This window comes from Coccomyxa subellipsoidea (assembly GCF_000258705.1).
Source record: "Coccomyxa subellipsoidea C-169, whole genome shotgun sequence".
Lineage (NCBI taxonomy): Eukaryota > Viridiplantae > Chlorophyta > Trebouxiophyceae > Coccomyxaceae > Coccomyxa > Coccomyxa subellipsoidea.
The window spans coordinates 817,908-835,789 of NW_005178027.1; the positions used below are offsets into that span (position 1 = coordinate 817,908).

At 52.1% G+C, this 17,882-nt stretch overlaps 6 protein-coding genes across 6 annotated transcripts; 2 read left to right on the forward strand and 4 right to left on the reverse strand.

Annotated features, from left to right (window-relative positions):
- Positions 1-334: 334 nt before the first annotated feature.
- Positions 335-2,538, reverse strand: COCSUDRAFT_7387 (chlorophyll a/b-binding protein; the record flags this gene model as incomplete). The annotated part of the gene is made up of 7 exons (XM_005644682.1): positions 335-438; positions 918-1,024; positions 1,254-1,336; positions 1,596-1,697; positions 1,968-2,049; positions 2,190-2,274; positions 2,493-2,538. Coding segments are annotated over 7 exons (609 nt in total), but the record flags the coding sequence as incomplete, so codon positions are not given.
- Positions 2,539-3,929: 1,391 nt separating this feature from the next.
- On the reverse strand, positions 3,930-8,709 carry COCSUDRAFT_67526 (hypothetical protein; the record flags this gene model as incomplete). Its single annotated transcript, XM_005644683.1, has 11 exons — positions 3,930-4,270; positions 4,382-4,561; positions 4,828-4,955; positions 5,367-5,468; positions 5,601-5,689; positions 6,012-6,201; positions 6,579-6,702; positions 7,289-7,461; positions 7,744-7,890; positions 8,127-8,192; positions 8,704-8,709. 11 exons carry the CDS (start codon positions 8,707-8,709, stop codon positions 4,186-4,188), a joined length of 1,290 nt encoding a protein of 429 aa, XP_005644740.1. The 3' UTR covers positions 3,930-4,185.
- A 302-nt stretch (positions 8,710-9,011) lies between these two features.
- COCSUDRAFT_57919 (hypothetical protein) lies at positions 9,012-9,824 on the forward strand (the record flags this gene model as incomplete). The annotated part of the gene is made up of 3 exons (XM_005644684.1): positions 9,012-9,072; positions 9,352-9,447; positions 9,658-9,824. The coding sequence occupies 3 exons, from the start codon at positions 9,012-9,014 to the stop codon at positions 9,822-9,824; spliced, it is 324 nt and encodes a 107-aa protein (XP_005644741.1).
- An 809-nt stretch (positions 9,825-10,633) lies between these two features.
- On the reverse strand, positions 10,634-12,964 carry COCSUDRAFT_30799 (Bax inhibitor-1 like-protein). The gene is made up of 6 exons (XM_005644685.1): positions 12,832-12,964; positions 12,437-12,625; positions 12,186-12,322; positions 11,649-11,833; positions 11,304-11,387; positions 10,634-11,030 (listed from the first exon to the last, which is right to left on the reverse strand). The coding sequence occupies exons 1-6, from the start codon at positions 12,909-12,911 to the stop codon at positions 10,959-10,961; spliced, it is 747 nt and encodes a 248-aa protein (XP_005644742.1). The 5' UTR covers positions 12,912-12,964; the 3' UTR covers positions 10,634-10,958.
- Positions 12,965-13,129: 165 nt separating this feature from the next.
- On the forward strand, positions 13,130-14,013 carry COCSUDRAFT_48641 (hypothetical protein). The gene is made up of 2 exons (XM_005644686.1): positions 13,130-13,370; positions 13,558-14,013. The coding sequence occupies exons 1-2, from the start codon at positions 13,187-13,189 to the stop codon at positions 13,737-13,739; spliced, it is 366 nt and encodes a 121-aa protein (XP_005644743.1). The 5' UTR covers positions 13,130-13,186; the 3' UTR covers positions 13,740-14,013.
- Positions 14,014-14,234: 221 nt separating this feature from the next.
- Positions 14,235-17,868, reverse strand: COCSUDRAFT_67529 (hypothetical protein). The gene is made up of 9 exons (XM_005644687.1): positions 17,675-17,868; positions 17,460-17,570; positions 17,080-17,296; positions 16,931-16,959; positions 16,473-16,712; positions 15,965-16,188; positions 15,404-15,512; positions 15,015-15,110; positions 14,235-14,770 (listed from the first exon to the last, which is right to left on the reverse strand). Exons 1-9 carry the CDS (start codon positions 17,846-17,848, stop codon positions 14,687-14,689), a joined length of 1,284 nt encoding a protein of 427 aa, XP_005644744.1. The 5' UTR covers positions 17,849-17,868; the 3' UTR covers positions 14,235-14,686.
- Positions 17,869-17,882: the final 14 nt, after the last annotated feature.

A 17,882-nucleotide genomic window follows, 5' to 3' on the forward strand; every position in this document is an offset into this window, starting at 1 on the left:
CAACCAGCAAAACTTTCAGCTTGCCGCAAGACTCTCGTGTTCTTCTCAAAGGACAGTATTGCATCCCCACACCAGGGCCAACCCTCTACTCTCTTTGCAACAGCAAATCCAACACAGCCTGCTCCGACGCCCACCGCATCTGCACAACGTGCCATTGTCCTGAAGCTTCAATGGGCTTCAACAGACAGGGGGCTGTGTTCTCAAGGCATGCGCCCATTTCCTTGGCAGCTCAGCAGAAGCACTCCTCCCCTTGTTGGGGATTTATAGGAGTGTCTGCGCACCAGGACTGGGGAAGTGTTCAGAGGAAGGGGAGTGCGCGGAAGTTGTCTCCCTCCTTCTCTCCGCCCCCCAGCTGCTTGCGAGCCTCCAGCACGATGGGGGTCAGTGTGATGGCAATCACAGCCAGCGTCACCTCTGGGCCCACCTTGGATGCAAAGACTGCACCGCCACAGTCAGAATTAGAGATGGTCCGCACATGGACTTTTTAAATCAAGACTCAACTACTAAAATCTAATCTGAGTCTTCTCATCGATCATATTGTGGACATTTTGATCGCTCTGAGCTCCCTAGCCTTCGATTCGTCGCTTGGGCAGGCCCTGACCCGGTGTCCCTAATTTGGTCAGTATCACATGGTTCTGGGCGGACTAAAAATGATTTGTGCCAGTACTCTGGCTTAGCAGTGCGTATACCAAATCTAATGCCTGGCAGCTCATCACGCATGCATGAGGCGCAAGCCTCTCAAACAGTGCAAAAACACAGAAGGGAGTCATGCCAGTGCAGAGTACAACGGGCTTCAACTTCAAGAGACAAAGGGCCGCATCTACTATAAAACCACAAACAGGAAAGGTGCCAAAAGGTACAGCAGATCAGAGTTGATTTAAGGTGTTGAACAAGGTGGGGTAGGGCAAGGGGCGCACTGTTGTTGTGGGTGGGGTCGGCGATGTGGTCCTTGAGGTTCTCCAGGGGGCCCTTGCCGGTGTTGGCTGCCTGGCTGGCAAAGCCGATGAACGCCAGCATCGCCAACCTGGCAGCACCCAGCACACCTTCCGTCAGCTTCCGCCAGCTCAACAAGATTCTTGTCCTTCAAATGATATTGCCAACTTCGAAAGCAACTTATGCTCCCGCCAGTGGCACCAGTTGACATGTTAGGATAGAGATGCCCTGAATGGAGGCGTTCGGGATGCTGGCAACTGCGTGGTACATTGTAGCCAAGAGTGGCAGATGAGGGTCTAAAAGAAGTATTTTGAGCTCACCTTCCATTGCGCACTTCGCTCTGGCGCTTGTAGTCATCGCGCATGTTCAGGGGGTCAAAGGGCACAAAGCCCAGCAGGCCGGTCTGCACCAGCACACACAGCGCTTAAATTGACTGTCTTTTTCTGGAAACATATCCTCACATGAGGGGACTCGATAGAACGGGTGAAAATGCGATCAAATTACTCAACCTTGTTGGCTGGCAAAGATGTATTGTGCGTCTCACTTCATCAATACGAGGGACAGCTCCGGATTCTACATCAGGTGTATAATTGCTCGAGAGACATTGCCATGCAATCTACTGTGGCTGTGATGGAGTCTGTGCAGTTGGTGCTGGCACCCACCTCGCCGTACTTCTGGAAGTTGTCGAACCTCTTGACCTCGAAGGCTGCGTAGATGGCGTGGAACACCACCACGCCTGGCCAGTACGGCAGCGGCCAGTCAACCTGCACCAGAACTTTCAAATATAAACAGACTCTTTGAAGATTACTTTAAATTGTTATCACACCGTACTTGAAAAGTGGACTGATATTGAGTCATGGCCAAATATGTTTGCAGATATGTGTTTGCCAATATGCCATCTCATGGCTGGTACACTTTTGCATCTGCTTTGCTTCTCCCAGGGTGCGGAAGATGCACTGCAGTTGCTCTGATATTCCCCATGTGAAATTATAGGCAGTGAATTTCTTGCTGAACTGCTCTGCAGAGTGTCTCACCCTGAAGGGGGCAGACCACCAGGGGCCCAGGCCTGCGGCCTCTACAAGGAGGATGCCTGCGACTGCGAGCATGGCAACGCGCCTGCATGCAAACATCATCCTCACCCCAGCTGATCGCAGCATGCATACTCATGAAATGGCATCACAAGAGCGTGCAAGTACAGAAGCACAAGTGCAAGTCACAAGATTCCCAGGGCAGGGTGAGGTGGCGGGATTGCACACCCGTTGTACAGCTCTCCCTCCACCAGCCAGGGCAGGGTGCTGGGGTTGGCAGCCAGGCGCATTGGGTCGAAGCCACGGTCTCCGGCTGCAGAGAACGGCATAAAATGAGACAAAATCCCTATCAACTTGGCTGTGTTGGTGTGCACATTGGACCCAGCTAATGGGCTGGTGCCAAAGGGAGTCCGGAAAACTTGACTTCAGGATGATATAATTGTTTAGATATTGATTCAAACGCTTGTGATCAACCAGAACCTTGTCTTGTGTGTTGAGAGTGAATAAACAAAGCGGGCAGATGGCACTCACGCAGAGAACCGTCCAGGTAGCTCGGGGCCTCTGCGCCTGGATACCATGTGGTGTCGAGCTCCCAAAGGCGGTTGGGCTTCTCCAGGAGCCAGCTAGGCTTGTGCTCGGCGCACACAGACACGTTCCTGCGAGAGCAGGGGACGAGGCTGGAGCTGCGGTTGATGCGGGAGCTCAGAGGCGAGGCGTTCTTCAGCAGCGTGGGGGCACCGCTGAGCAGAGCCATCGTCGCCATCCTGATGTTTCTGACGTGTTACAGCACCAGAAGAATCCTAGAATTGCTGGTCTGTAGTCGCAGAATCAGGTCCCTCGCTTTATCTCGCAAGCAGATGAGGTTCAAGATCGCGACTCTCGGAGGGGAAATGAAGTATGAAGTGTTCGAAAGCTGTCTTCCTGGTCTCCTTCAAGATCGATGGAAGCAACTCAATGCCATGCAAACAAGTCGTGTTGTTACAAACCCGTGATGGTGTCATGGTGACGGATCATTACACCTGCGCTTGTGACCTATCATGTTTCGAATTGCAGATCGATGCTGCAATCTTGCAATCGGTGCACGCAAGACCAATAATATATTGTTTGGCCTGTCTCCATATGAAACAAAAATATGGAGACCAAACAAGAGGAGATCGCATAATCTCCAGCATGATAGAGGTGATAGCCTTCTAAAGAACTTGGCTTCTTGGTTGGCTTCTACCTACCCATTTGGCCGCTAGCTGACATTGTCTCATCACATATATTGCTCTTGGACAGGTGTCTGTCGCTGCAGCTGTGCATGGTTGCAGCCAGACGTTATCTTTACCACTGCAACAGTTGCAGTTATGCCGCTGTATGGCTTGATGATTGCATCCCCACGCTCAGACACGGTAAACTGATTAGCGATGAAGAAATCGATAGCTTTGCTCTCTGATCAATGACAGCAGCAGGAAAATTGGATGGCGAATCATGCATCACTAACTCGTCCAATGTGGGGGCTTGTGCGCAGACGCAGAGGGTTCTCAGACCAGCTGCCTTCTTTGTCGGGGCTGCAACTTTGTATGCGGTCCTCCTAGCTGCATGGATGCCCCAAGGGGTATTCAGGATATGTGCAGAAGCTATCAGGAGCTGCCGCCCTCTGCCGGATGTAGGCCCTTGCCCCACCAGACAAATGCCATTGTCTGCTCGATGTCTGTTCCCTTCCCTGGCTTCCAAGTCATAAGTACTGGAGCAGCAATGCAGGTATTAAAAGTGGGAGCCATGTTTCAGTCAGCCAACATCACTGTTTTGGCATGGCTGCATCTCTTGCTGCTGGACCTCTATCAAGCCAGGCAAGCAGCCATGACTGACTCCTGATTGACTTTACACCGTCGATTTAAGGTGTTTGTGTGACTGTACACAATAGAATAAACACAGCAGCGGCAGCACAATATTGTCCAATGCCAGTGGAGCCATTTCTGCTTGCAGGGAAGTGTGGCTGGACGGGCTCAGAGAGGGAGTGCTCACAGCCCACTCACTGGTGTTTTGCTTCATGTTTGGGCCGATTGGAGTGCTGAGTCACTCGATTACAAAGGCAGCAGCTTCCCATCGACAGCGAAGAGCCAGCACTTGGCCAGGAATTGTCCAATGACACAGTGGGTGCAGAAAATTCAGATATTTGCTTATCAACTTCCTCAGCATGGCGCAGTTCACAAATATATTTGCTGTTCATCGAACACTTGCTTCAGGAAGATGTCCTGTCCCGGTTTGCTATCGTTGACTCGAGGTACTTGCGGGTGTACTCATCTGCCGCTGTCAGACTGAATGTCCTGCAAACACACATTCATGTTCTGTCATAATGAGCTTTCGTGACAAGGGCCATCTCGCCTGAAAGGATGTGCAACGGCAGAAATTGAACATGAATTCGAAATAGGACTGACCTGCCGGCAGCATGGACTTTGGCGCCAACGCGCATGTCCTGCGGGCCATAGAAAGAGGAAGCTGCCGGGTTCCTAATTTGGCGCCGCTCCAAATATTTGCCCCCTACCCAGCCGCTGTTCGGTTGGGCGCGCTCAAAGATGAGGAGAGCATTGTCTGCCAGGAAGAAGGACACCACAAAACTGCACAGCGCCATTGCAATTCTTGTCAGAGGGCCTGTGTAATGAAAGAATTTCACCAGGACAGATTTAAATCTAATATGCAGCACAAGAGGACCATGATAGTCAGATTGCATGCCATATTGAACAGTCGTCCTGTGTATTATAAGTACTGGGCAGTATCGAAACGACTCTGCATGGAACCATGGACATATGGACATCTCATGGATACGCCTGGCTTTGTGACAGCCTTGGACTTTGCAGAATCAAGGCAGAGGACGTGAGGCTACCTGCGCTCCAGGTCAATGGCAGCATCTGCAGGGCTGCTGCCGGGCCTGGGGTTCAGCACAGCACTGAACCGCAGCACCTTGCCATCATTCCCCACAAATTTGTTGAAGTCCTTTCTTGGTGGCTTGGGCTGCAGCCGCAGCACATTCTGGAGGGAATCCTCGTCCGATCCTATCCCTGCAAAATTCTTTATATGACAAAACTGTTCATGCATGCATATGCTACTCTCAGGCTGACTATGTCTTCGTGGTGATGGACTAAGTGCTCACTGGCCCAGGGCACATCTGCAAACCCTGCACGCTCTCTTCTATATTTGTCTTCTTGCATGCCTAGGATATTTCGACAGTGCATCTGGAAAGAGCCTTACCAAGAGCATCTGACGGCACTTCTCTGGAATACATTTTATGCTGTACGCTGGGGACCTGCACAGCAATCCCTTTAGAATAGATCCCATAGAAGATAACAGCGGCCTCATTTCGGTACATTTTCGAGTCTCGACATAGTGTGAGCAAGCAGGCCATAATCTGCATGTCTGGCTTACCGGCATGGGCTTCAAGGCAGCATCAGGCAGCTGCAAGTGCTCCTTTATCCACTGCCTTGTGAAGGCATCGCAGTCATAGATCATCACCTTGCGTCCAAAAACCTGTCAAACACACGCATACATTTTGACCAGCCTTCCTATCTTTCCATAAATTCAGCCAAGTCTAGCATGAGAGCATCATACCGCGAGAGGACAGTACAGCCGAGCAGAATGAGCGCTGCCGTGAGAGCTCACCTCAATCTGACCGCCAATGCGCAGCTCCTGCCATCGGTAGTATGCTTCCGGTGGTGTGATGCGCAAGCCTTCCGACAATGGCCGTGCACCTGCGCATGTACACCTGTGATCACCCCTGTCATCACCAGCTTGCGCATGACAGCATTCTCAGCATATCAATACAGCAGAGGCAACAAGTTTCATTGCGCTGCAATCTCTCGATGTACAGGAATATTTTCTCCCTTGTTCACCCTTCAAAGCCTTTTGGATCCAGTTGGAGACCGCTGACGGCCGATATTTTGTTACCCGGGCTGCATGCCCAAGCATGTTTAAACTTTAAACTTTGAATTAATATTCAGAATCAAATGCCTCTCACTTGCCGTATATGTCTGTATCTCTTCATTTTGAAAGAGCCAAGTGACAGCGCCACACCCACGGGCTCCGGGTGCTTGGGCAGGCGCATGCGGCGGAGCATGTGGGGGAATGGGTCTCGGCCGCAGTTGGGCCGCAAAACCTCCACCAGGTGAACAGTGTCATCTGACAAGTAGTAGTACAATCGCAACATGCGCATGTCCCCGTACAGCGCCAGCCTGTCGTCCCAGTAGCACTGGAAGCGTAGCACCTGCGCCAGTAACGCCATCTTAGACCTAAGTCGTAGGGGTTGGTAAACTTAACTCCCTGTGCTGGACCCTGAGGCACCAGCTCGACCTCCAAGTAATACTTTCAGTTGCATGTAATTCTTATCATGGATGCCCTGCGGATTAAATGTCGCACACCCCGTGGATCTTGTTGCAAGGGCTGGTGCCCGAAGGGCAGACACACACACAAGCTGCATGACCTTCATGCCATGAAGAAAGGACCAAGAGTCAAGCTGGGCAGGTCTAAGCTACGAGGAAGGCACATGCACAGAATCTGATGACAAGACAGGCATGTGTTCTGCTGCGCGCGTGCCTTCCGGTCGTTCTTGAAGAACTGCAGAGCGTCAAAGGTGTCCATTACGGGCTGCGGCCGCTGAGCTGCGGTCTTAAGGCCCGCAGCGCGGCGTTCCCTCTCTCTCTGCTCCTGGGGGTCCTCTGGCGCAGGTATGTCTGCATCCAACGGTGTTCGCTGTGCTTCCATAAACCTGAACAGGCAACATCATTTTTTTATTTGGTGTTATAATCACAGGCCGGAGACCCAGAACAAGTCAGAGGCCAAAGTGTGTACATGCAGCGTGATGCAGCCACATCTGTGGGGCCTGCAAGAGGCTGCAACGTAGCATTGATGTGCACATGCCAGAGAGCTGACATCATTGCTTCAGCACATGCAGACTTAGACCGGTACTCAAACATCCTGATCTTGAGGCCTCTCGTCATGCATGTCTTGTTCAAGGCACATAGATCAACCTTCTGGTGAATGCATCTGCTGCAATGATGTGGTACGTCCTCGAGAACAGCGTGACACTCGAGCCCACTCTGAGGCTTTCCAAAGGAACATCCGACCTGCATGAGCATTCACACTGCTGCCCTGAGTATCAGTCATCGGAAAGTTCCTCTCTCAAAGTGACGTTTCAAGCCTGTTTCCCGTCCGTTTCACAAATGGGCTGAGGAAGAGCAGGATGCCTTTGGCAGGGGCAATCTGCCATGTCAGCAAACAACCCTAGGCATGTAGGTGCAGCGCTGCACAGTAACACTTGTGTGTTAAGCACTGTGTGGCAGTCGCTTCCGCACTTGTGGCGCTTGAGGACTGGCCCACAAGGGAAGCTGCTGCCAGGCTGGCGCGGCTCATTGATCGCCAGCGTGGCATCCTCCAAGTGGTGCAGCATGATGCAGTGGCGCACCCTGTACGCCTCCGGAGCAACCTCCAACAGGGGCTCCTTCACGTATGCAAAGAATCGCAACACCTGCGATGCACCAGAAGCCTGAATGTTGACCACAAGTGCTGTTATAATCCTTGAGCATGGACAGAGTGTCAGTAGCACGACCGCAGCCACCAGCACATTAAGGAAGCTTGCCTTGGCAGCAAGATTCCAGTAGCCAGAGGAACAGTCTGTGCATTTGAGAACTGGCAATATTCTGTGGCACGCGTGAGGAATCTTGGAGACTCTTTACTATGGACTGGAAGAGATACAACGGGCAGCTGATCAGCACGAGACGAAGGAATGCTGATCTGATTTCGCTCTCACCTGGCGATCAAATGTGAGCCAGGCCGGCAGCTGCACTGTCTGCACATGATTTTGAGCGGTATCCTGGGCCTCTTGAATATTGGTAGGAGGTATTTCTCTCAACGCTCGTTCCGACGCAGGAGGTCCCTGTGGGATTGCCGGTGCCACCTGTACAAGAACATCAGCACTTCCCCTGACAATCTCTATCTCTATAAGGCTGATCCGTACGCCTGACTCAAAGATAGGCAGCGTACCTCCCAGATGGTCTGTAGTTAATTTAATGGGGTGCCTAGGAAGGAAGGAAGATTACATCACTCCAGCCGCCTAGGGCTGATTGGATGAACTATATTGCCTATATTGCCTATATTGCGTGGCAGTGACAGTGGGGAAGGGACTTGCTGCACCTGGTCAAGCACTATGGATATACCATTGCAGATCCTGAATAGCTGAGGCAGCGGCCGCTGGTGCTCCTGCAAACAGAAGGGAAAGCTGCAGATCAGTCAGGGCCAATGTGAGATTGCCGTTTTGTATGAGTGTGCTAAGGTGCTGCCGACTCGATGTTGCTTCCTCCCCTTCACAGTGCCTGCCTTGGCATTGACGTTTGCTGCACAGAGCACTGCCTCAGGCAACTGATCAAGATCAGGTCAAAGAAAGAACAAAAAAACGTCTAGAGTTTTACGGTCTTATTCACCTCGAGTATGAAGCCTCTGTATCCAGGCAAATTTGGAAGCGTGCACGGCTGCACTTCTGCTATGCGAGCCCCGTGCATCCAAACGAAATTCTTTGCGTTTCGTTATGTATGCAAAAGGGCGATGACAGAAAGCCATGTGTTCTCGGAATGCATGAGAGTTTGACGAGTCGGTGCTAAGTCACGACTGCACTGCGTCTCTCTGGTCCAGCTTATCACTTAATCTCCGACAATTGCTGCTACGGTAATATGGAATATTGTTCGTTCTGTGAGCGTGGGTCCTGCTAAGTCACCTGCATCCAAGCCGTATCTACGTCGAACGGTCAAACTTTGGAGACTGCCTAGATTGGTTCAAGTCAATCCTTGGACAAAGTCGTGCATGTGGTCCTCGTGGCCTTGGACGACATATAAAATGAGACACGCGGCCAGATATTATGTTAAGCACGGTTCATGCATGAAAGGTACTGAAAGCAGTTCCTTCTAGGACAGTCACACTTTGGTATTTTGTGGGGTTGTGTCGTCTGCACTCCAAGCAGGAAATCTTCATAACCACTGGAGTTATTAGAATCTAAGCTAGCAACTTTCACTTGGAGAAAGCACAATGCGGAGCGCCAGTCTCCTCGCCGTCTTTGCGCTGCTGGCAGTCGGCCTCGGAGCTGCAGGTTTGCACCAGTCTCGAAGAGTATGGCAGGACTTGAGGAGAGCGCGCCATACATGACAATCGTGTTGTAAGCTTAGGGTGACATTGTTCGTTGAAAAATGGTGGGCGATCACTTGAACAAGGTTCATTGATGGTCTGACATCGTGGAAGCTGATCCCGATCGGGAGGCGGCCTTCGGTGCTGCTGCATGAATAACCGCCTGCTATAACAGGTTGAAAAGTTGTTGTTGAATCGTGAGTTGTTCGAGCTGGGATAATGACCATTGTACGCTGGTTCACAGGGGCGGATGCCGAGCTGAAGGACTTTTCACCCGTGGAGCGTGAGTCCTTCCCAGTGAACCGCAGGCTACAAGGCCTTCTTCTGCCCATTATTGCAGGTAACTATGCATCCTTCGAACGTGGGAGCTTTGCAACATGCTGCTACCCCAATGTGACACACGGTGCCCTCAGTCGTCCTAGTACAGCAACAGCTTGCCTTGCTTCTCATCCCACTGGCAAACACTCAAGTGCTGGTCAGTTGTAGAACCTGCACATATTAGTGTACTGCATGAGTGGCTCATTACTTCTTGTGTATTGGCTGTGTGCAGAGAAGAAGAAGTTTGTGATTCCCAAGTTCCCCTTGGTGAAGAAGCAATTCCCCATCGTGAAGAAGGCCCAAACACCCCCTGCAGTTGCTGGCACCACCCCTGCTGTTTCCGGTGCCCCAGTAGTCACCACTGGAGTGGCTGTGGGCCGGCGCCTGCTGCAGGATTGAGCTGCAAGAGCACACGAAGCATCAACCATGCAGTGTGCCAAGAAACAGTTGTGTGAGTATGTCATGTGAAGCGTCTGATACACAATACATATCACCTTGCATTTCACATTGTTCTGTGAGAGATCATTCCCAAGGGGGTCGTCCTGTGGACGACAGGAAGTGATGCCAGCAAATGCACAGGCCTGAGACACCACAGTATGTCTTGCTGGTAGACACCAGGAGCGTTTGAGAGCCCCCTTGAGAAGTTCTAGTAGCTCTCAAAAGCTTTAGGTTCTGGTGAGGAATATCTGATGTGCTCTGCTATTATTACTGCTGATTTATTGTGGCTTTTGTCGCTGCGCAAAATTGCGATCAGTCCTGATTTCTGCAATGCAGCACTGCTTACTAAGTTAGTAACAAGGCACTGAGTCCTTCCAGCAAGGTAGAACCCTGAACAGAGTGCTATTGTCTGGCATTCGATTGTACATAGGCTCGATGGTATTCAAGTGTTTGGCAGCTGATCTGAACAGAAACATTGTTGGGTACATATTGTTAGAGCCACATGCTGCCGTGCTGCTGGAAAGCAGCCGTGCACAATTCAACTTGCATCTGATGTCACTGTGCAGAACCTTGAAGGCTGTGCATCAGGTCATGTAAGAAAATGCTGCAAGTCCGTCAGCCTCTGGATCCTGCTGCGACTGCATCAATGCATCCAACCCCTCATGTTTATATGCAACAGCATTGCTGACGAGTCAACACAGCACATTGCACAGTGTATACATACGAAGCATGCATGCATGTACTCTCCCCATCACATGCCTTCAGCTCAATTGCAGGTACAATCCTTACATAAACACTTTGGAAAACCCACTTGGCTGGACAGGCAAATGATCACGCGAGTCCCAGCTTTGAACTCAGTTCAATTCAGAATATACATTTGGAGGTACAGATGACTTGCCTTGCATCTGTCAAAGACAGAGCACTAAGGATACAAAAACAACACCTCACATGCTCTCATGTACGAAACCAAACTCGGGGGCTGTCACACAGGACTCCTTCCGCTCAAGCGCACAAGATATCCCCCGGAGCCATCCATCCCATCAGCTGGTAACCAACCGGGCTCCGTCATCGCTAGCTTGAGACGACAAAGGATGACTAGCGGCGCTTGCGCTCGCGGCGTTCCTCCTTCTTCTCAGCGTTCTGCATCAGGATAACCAGCAGGCGCACCTGCAAAATAGCACACACATTACAAATAATTACTGTGTCTCGTCGTTGCATGGCATTCACTCGCGACAGTCCAGATCCTTGTCTGTGGTGCTCGCTTTGATGTCTGCACTCCTCATTCTCTGAACGAGCATTGACAAGTCAGTGCAACAGGTCCCAGGGGACTGCACACGAGGACGTCCTCCTGGTGACACTGTCTGGGCAATCCCTAAGACTTTCAAAGGAGCGTATGTTGTTCTGCTGAATGGCATGTTGGCAAGGAGGAGGGAGGCTCACAAAGATGGCCATGAAGTCCACAAACAAGTCCAGCGCGCCGCGGATGTGGTCCTTGTTGCCCTGGTACGCCTTCTCAATGATCACCTGCACAGCACACCATTACTCAGCAGCCGCCCACCTTTCCAATACAGCTAATCCTACCTCCATAATATCAGGTTAAGAGGGAGTCGCGGCCCACTGCGCCCTGGGTACAGAGGCCATGCATTGCCTTGAATGGCTGTGCAAGCACATAAGTGCTGCAGCATCCAGGTGTGCTCAATCATGAGCCCTGATGAGCCACATGGAAAATGAGCCGATGGATATCAAAAGCACCCCCTTCTGCATGGGTCAGTGGGCTGGCCTCACCTGGGTGTCGAGCAGGATGTAGCCCAGGAAGACGGCCAGGCCCCCGTAGAGCTCCAGTTGGAAGGCCAGCGCGCGGCCGCCAAACATCCAGGTGGCCAGGCGCATGACCAGCATGATGGACATGGCGCTGGAGAGCGTGCCTGACAGGTACAGCCAGCTGCGCCGGCGCGACAGCATCGCAGCGCCTGCGCTCACACGCATGCCTCTCAGCCTCGACATGAGCCACCATGTGCATGGTTGTCAGATCCAAATTTTGCGCATGCTTGACGTCAGCAGGAAGCCATTTCTAAATTTGCCTGTCTCAATCACAGACGTGCCCCAGCAGCTCCCACCAAGCATCAGGCATTCCAGGCAAGCATGTTCAGAAATTTATCTGCTAATGCGAGGTGTATGACATGCTCAAGGAACTCATGCACGCCTCAGCCTTGGGCAGGACTCCAGCTGCCAGAGAAACACAGACAAATTGACTTTACAATTGTTGCTTGTATTGCTTGCTGAGCTGGGGTGCGGAAGTTATGTGAGGATAGGGCTCCGCACCTGAGAAGCAGGCAAAGGATGCAGCCGTGGCCAAGAAAGCTGTGAAGAGGATGCCGGGGTGCACTGCCAAGACCATGCTGATCAGGGGCCCAAGAGTCAAGCCCTGGCTGAAGGCTGCGCCGGCCAGCAGAGCATACCTACAAGGCCAATGGCCCATGACTAGTTCAGGTCCTGCAGAGAGATTGGTTGACCAAACACGGTGATCCAGCAAGTGACCAGAGCAACAAGGAGGTGATCATCACAAGACTCACCGCTTGTTCAGATTGTAGGCGTTAGGCTCGGTCATTGTCAGCCATGTGGCGCAAACGACGAAACCGATGGCAGCCACAAACCCTCCCAGCCCTGTCAGGATGTTCACATACGTGCCAACAGCCGCGATCAGCAGAGCAGCTGACAGGGTCAGATAGACCTTCTCAAGGTGCTTCTGAACAGGTACGGTCCTGCAGGCCAGGCATACGTCTCCTGCCTCAGTAGGATGCAAAGCTTGTGGGCTACAAGGCATAAGATTGCAACAAGAGAACAGTTTACGGCATAAGCAACCCAGCTCAGGCACCTAATTGCCTATTCTGGTAGTCTATCAACAAGAGAAAATACTGCGCAAATCGCTAGAGCCACCAGGCGAAAGAGCCACAGGAAGAAGTCTCACAGGTCAGTGAACTTGAACAGGGTGTCCGGAGAGAAGCGCTGTGCTGCCGAGCCGCTTGTGAAGCGATCGACGAAATCCATGTTTACTATATTCTCCTCAGGTTCAACGCACGCAGATGTTCCTTTCCTTTCAGAGGAATCCTTTGTCTGAATGCGCGAGTTCTGGGAGCTTCCAGGGCCAAGGTCCCCCCGCTCTCTGACTCTGCCCATGTGTCATGTCCAGGTGGCATTTGGTTGGTTCTTGGTAGTTATTCATGATTGATCCAGGAGAGGGGAGCATCATTTCTTTCTCCCTACTTGATCTCTTGAGAAGCTTATATAATTCGGAGTCCAAAGTGTTCTGATCTAGCATAGAAATGGGGATCAACGGAAAGGACCGCCTGAAGACATATGATGAGTTCTGGCCTCTCTACCTCAAAGAGCACAGCAAGAGCGACACCAGGCAGTTGCATTACCTGGGCAGTGGCCTGGCATTGGCCGCACTCTGCGGAGCTGCTGTGAAGAAGGACGCCCGCCTTTTGGCGGCAATCCCACTTGCAGGTGACCCTCTACATGGATTTGTTGCAGGAATTAAAATTTCCTACTTTTAAGAAGTCTGCCCAAGTGGGCATTTGTCTCACAATAACCCTAGTGGCCAATGGCCACCAGCATAGAATGAGCATTCTTTGAAGCTTTGTAGAGTTTACAGATATTACATTCATAAGGAGAAATTGCCCAACGCGTGCAGGGTACGGACCAGCCTGGGTGGGGCATTTCTTCGTGGAGAAGAACAAGCCAGCCTCCTTCAAGTATCCCCTTTGGAGCCTGTGCTCAGACTTCAGGATGTTCTACCTGTGGCTGTCTGGCAAGCTCGATGCCGAGCTGGAGAAGTGCAGCGAGTCTGCAGACGAGTTGGCAGAAGAGTCGTGAAAACCTCACACTTTTCATGCTGATTGTCCTTCAGCCAGGACAGCACTTGCTCTTGTGACTGAATTCCAGAGCTTCATTTTTTAGCTAGTGTCTATCACACATGTATACCTGGTGTCTGCCATTTAGAAGATGGCTGTACTTTTTAGGAAAATGTATATATATGCGTGCCAACCCTGCAGGTGTCATCACAGACCTTGTGCAGAATATGGTGCTCAGCAATTTTCTGGCTTCTGCCGGTGGATGTATTTTTGGTGTAAGATACTGCAATTGGTTTAGCAAATTTTGTCTCTGGTTCGTACTCACCCAGTGTGTGTGTGTGCTCGAAATCTCAGCGAAGTGGCGTGCCAGAGCACATGCCGATAGCGCACTTGCGAGCTTGTTTTATTTTCAACTTTGGAAGTGTGTGGGAGTCGGGTGAGCCTTAGGTTTGGCAAGTTTCTGAGCACGTAATGTGCTGCCCACAATTCACTGGATACATTTCCTACACAGAAACCATTTTGAAACACAAATGACCGCTTTGGCGATGTGCAATCCTACTTCAACAGTAAACCGTACTGCAAAGTCAGTGGTATAAGTTATATACAGCCTGCCAGGCACAGTGGGCAGGTGAAATTGACCTCAATTGAGCACCAAGTCCGTTCATTCAGGTTTTCCACAACAATCCCATGCTCAGCTCTTTCATGAACTGTCCAACCATCACTATCTACGCGCCCACTGCTAATGCGGGTCCGCCCTCTGCTGCCCACCCGGTAACAAAGCAACAAACCATGCAGTGCGTATGTCAAACGTTGTCTGATACAGCAGCTGGTCGTCTCAGCAGCCAGCCAGGAGCAACCAACAAGCTGGATCCTAGTTCATGATCAGAGTGGATATGTTTGCACAATCAGTGTAATTGTAGGCTACAGTTACGGTTGTGAACCTGAAGTTCAATCTCGAGGAGTTGCCTGCTAGCGCCGGAAGGCCACTCGCCGCCGCACCATGCGCCGGCCCTGCCCCCCAGCCGCCTCCTCGGCCTCATCCTCGGATAGTACCTAGAATCATGCATGACCACGTCACTGATTACTACTCATTCACCATTGCCGTCCAAAGTAATATTGACATCACCCATCCCCTGAGAGGCAGTATGACCTCCCAGAGACTCCCACAACCACGCATCCCCTGCAGACCACATGAAGTCCCAGCAGATCCTGACATCAGCGCTTGTCAGCACCGCGCAACTGTATAGAAAATCTTCGAAGCTCTGTAGAGTAGAATTTACTCTCACGATGTGCTCACCAGGGCTGCCTCGGGCCCCGCTTCCACCCGCATTGGAAGGTCGCAAATCCTCGCGCGCTGCGCCTCCCTGTACCGCTCCAGCGGTCCCTCTATCCCCTGCCGCCAGCACACCCCCTCATCAGACCACACCCAGAGCTCGCAGTAACGCTCTGAGTCTCACTGCCACCCTCTTCTTTGCCACAGACCCCGCACTTTTTGCCCACAATGCACCCAGCATAGCTGAAGGCCTGCGCAATTATCTTCTGAGCTCCATGCCTCGCAACAAATCCCAGCAGGCTAAAAGTAGTCTTCGCAAAATCATGCCGAAGGACAAGCAATGTGAGGCTGTTCTGGCTGGCACGCCCCATGGGACTGTTGTTCCTAGGAGGGATGTGCAAAGATGTGCTCACCCTCGCTACCAGCCGGCCAGCGCCGAGGCACAGCGGCGGCCGGCGCTCCCGAACAAATGCGGCCTCGCGGCTGCAGGAGGGCGTCGTTGTGACCACGCTGCGCATCTTCCTGTGGCCCCACAGACACCCCCGTCACAATATTTCCAGTATCCATACATGCAACGCCCACCCCCTCTCCTAGCAAGAGCCCTAGCAAATGGTGGTATTGACAGAAAGACCTTGTCGGACAGAATTTAACCAGGATCAGAGCACTTCTAATTGACTTGTCTCAACTTCGTAATCCTAGAAGGCCTAAGAGTCCTGCGACAAAAGTGACTCTCGGGCAGGAATGTAGACAACGAGCAGCTTGCGCCGATGCCTGACTTCAGGGCATTACAGAAAGGCCCCGGCTGGCGGAATGCGGTACAAATAATGAGCACGATGCCCACGGTCATCGGGCCTTGCTTGTTCTGGCAATTCCAGCAAGGGGCAGGACTTTGGGAGCCGTTACATGCAGCGTGTCTGCATACCCACCTCGCCTCTGGCAATAAATTTATCTTAAGAATGACAATAGAAAGGCACCTGGGGCCGGGGGTCAGACCCCGTGGTGGGCTATCGGGCGAGTGGCTGGCGGCAAGAGCTGCCTGCAACTGCTCCACAGCGGCGGGGTGTTCCAGGACCATGCCGTGCTGGGACATGATCTGCAGCTCGTAAGCGCTCAGGTTTTCTACGCGCACCGCAGGCAGCAGCTGCATGAACGCCTCCGCCCCGTTGTGATTGCACCACACCGTGATCGCCGTCAGAACCTGCACGCCGGCGCCCCAACATGAAATTTCTCCTCATCATACCCCTCCTTGTGCAATCATTTTCACGATGCGTGCACAAGAGATGGCGCGGGCTGAGCACGGTTCCTGCCAGTCCTTGTCAGCTCAGGAAACATCAATGATACAACATGCTGCTGCAAAGAACCATACCTCACTTGACAATACACAATCTAGTGAATTGATGCACATAGAAACATGAACTGCTGAAACATGCTTGAGCAGTCAGGAAGGAGCAGAAGGCATGGCGTGGGTGGAGGCAGCCGGACCTGCAGCTCGCTGTGGAGGGAGAGGTCGTCGCGGGAGATGAGGTCCCACAGGACGGCGCGCGTGCACTCCTTCAGCGCATCAGGCCGCATGGAGTGGAACTTGGCCACGATGTACTGCTGCGTGTGCGCCTGCAGGCCGTCGCAGGAGTACTTGGCCGCCAATGATAGCGTGGCTGCGGCGCTGTCCTCGTCCAGGCAGTCGCTCATGTACAGGCAGCACGCGTCCTTCACCGCCGACAGCTGCACCCCCACCCACATGCAGCCCCTCACTCTGACTGTTGATATTTGTGCGAGCACATTCACAGCCGTTGGGGTAACGCATGATGTGAAGTGAACTTTCTGTAGAAGAGATTAGGGTCAAAAATTTGTGTTCTCCTCAGACACGTCCACTGCCGCTCTATATCGTGCGTGGAACAAGATGAATCTCGGCGAGAGTTTCGGTCATAATTTGTATTTACCTGCCAAGCATCCAATACAGCACTCGTTCCTGAGCATGACCATCATATGAGGCTCTGAGAGGTCATGCACGGGGATGGTGCTGTGCTGCAGCTTGAGGGGGCGTGAGCTGGGTCACAAGGAGTATGGTCAGTTCTGTTGAGGGCTGGACTTGCCTGGAGCATGTCAGCGCAGTGCAGGAAGCGCTCGATGTTGTCCCGGTCCAGCTTGATGGTGGCAGTGAGCAGCGCTGCCACCACAGTCTCCAGCGTATCTCCATCCACGTCCTGCAGCTCCACCAGCCTCGAGGATCCCCCAAAGTCCGGGTTTGAGAACTTGGCAGTGAAGAATACGCTCTCCTCTGCCAGCAGCAGCGAGTTGCAGTCCACCTGTGACAGACGAAAGCACATTCTGGGGAGTCATATATAAATATAGGTGTATTGCTTGTGCAGAAGGTTGAGCACATCTTGAGATATGATGAGCTTGTCTGGTGGTCCAGGGAGATAAGAGGTCACATCCGCGATGAAAATGATTGCTGTAATCCTTGCGCACCTCTCGATCACTTGCCCTCAGACAGACGTCAAACAAGGTCTTGTTGGATGACAGAGACTCCCATAACTGCAATCTGCGTGGGTTGGCCACACGACCAGGAAGCTTGACTACCTGGAACCGAACTGCAAGCCGTTGATCAAGCAAATTAATTACCTGACTTATCAAGACAACATCAACACTTGCCCCTGACTGTTGCTTTGGACAGGCAAAGGCACCTTCTCATGCTTCCCTCCTGCTCCAGTCACAGCATCCATCTGATTCTCCCGATCGACCTTGGGTTTTGGCAGATTCCGGACATGAAAACGTGCGTTCAGGAATGCAACGGGATCTGGTGATGCTCTGGCTCGTGCCAGCATTTGGCTCTCATACATAGGCTGGTCCCTGTCCATGTCCCCTCTTTGGGGAGCAGTCCCTTACACGTAA

Excerpts from the sequence above, each read along its gene's own strand:
- COCSUDRAFT_30799 (XM_005644685.1), bottom strand. The coding sequence starts at position 12,911 with ATGGATTTCGTCGATCGCTTCACAAGCGGCTCGGCAGCACAGCGCTTC. Across the intron at positions 11,388-11,648 it reads ACATCCTGCTCGACACCCAG|GTGATCATTGAGAAGGCGTA; the intron begins GTGAGGCCAGCC and ends TGTGCTGTGCAG. Across the intron at positions 11,031-11,303 it reads TGGACTTCATGGCCATCTTT|GTGCGCCTGCTGGTTATCCT; the intron begins GTGAGCCTCCCT and ends GCTATTTTGCAG.
- COCSUDRAFT_48641 (XM_005644686.1), top strand. The coding sequence starts at position 13,187 with ATGGGGATCAACGGAAAGGACCGCCTGAAGACATATGATGAGTTCTGG. Across the intron at positions 13,371-13,557 it reads GGCGGCAATCCCACTTGCAG|GGTACGGACCAGCCTGGGTG; the intron begins GTGACCCTCTAC and ends CAACGCGTGCAG.
- COCSUDRAFT_67529 (XM_005644687.1), bottom strand. The coding sequence starts at position 17,848 with ATGGACAGGGACCAGCCTATGTATGAGAGCCAAATGCTGGCACGAGCC. Across the intron at positions 16,713-16,930 it reads CTGTATTGGATGCTTGGCAG|CTGTCGGCGGTGAAGGACGC; the intron begins GTAAATACAAAT and ends GTGGGGGTGCAG. Across the intron at positions 16,189-16,472 it reads CCCTCCACAGCGAGCTGCAG|GTTCTGACGGCGATCACGGT; the intron begins GTCCGGCTGCCT and ends GCCGGCGTGCAG.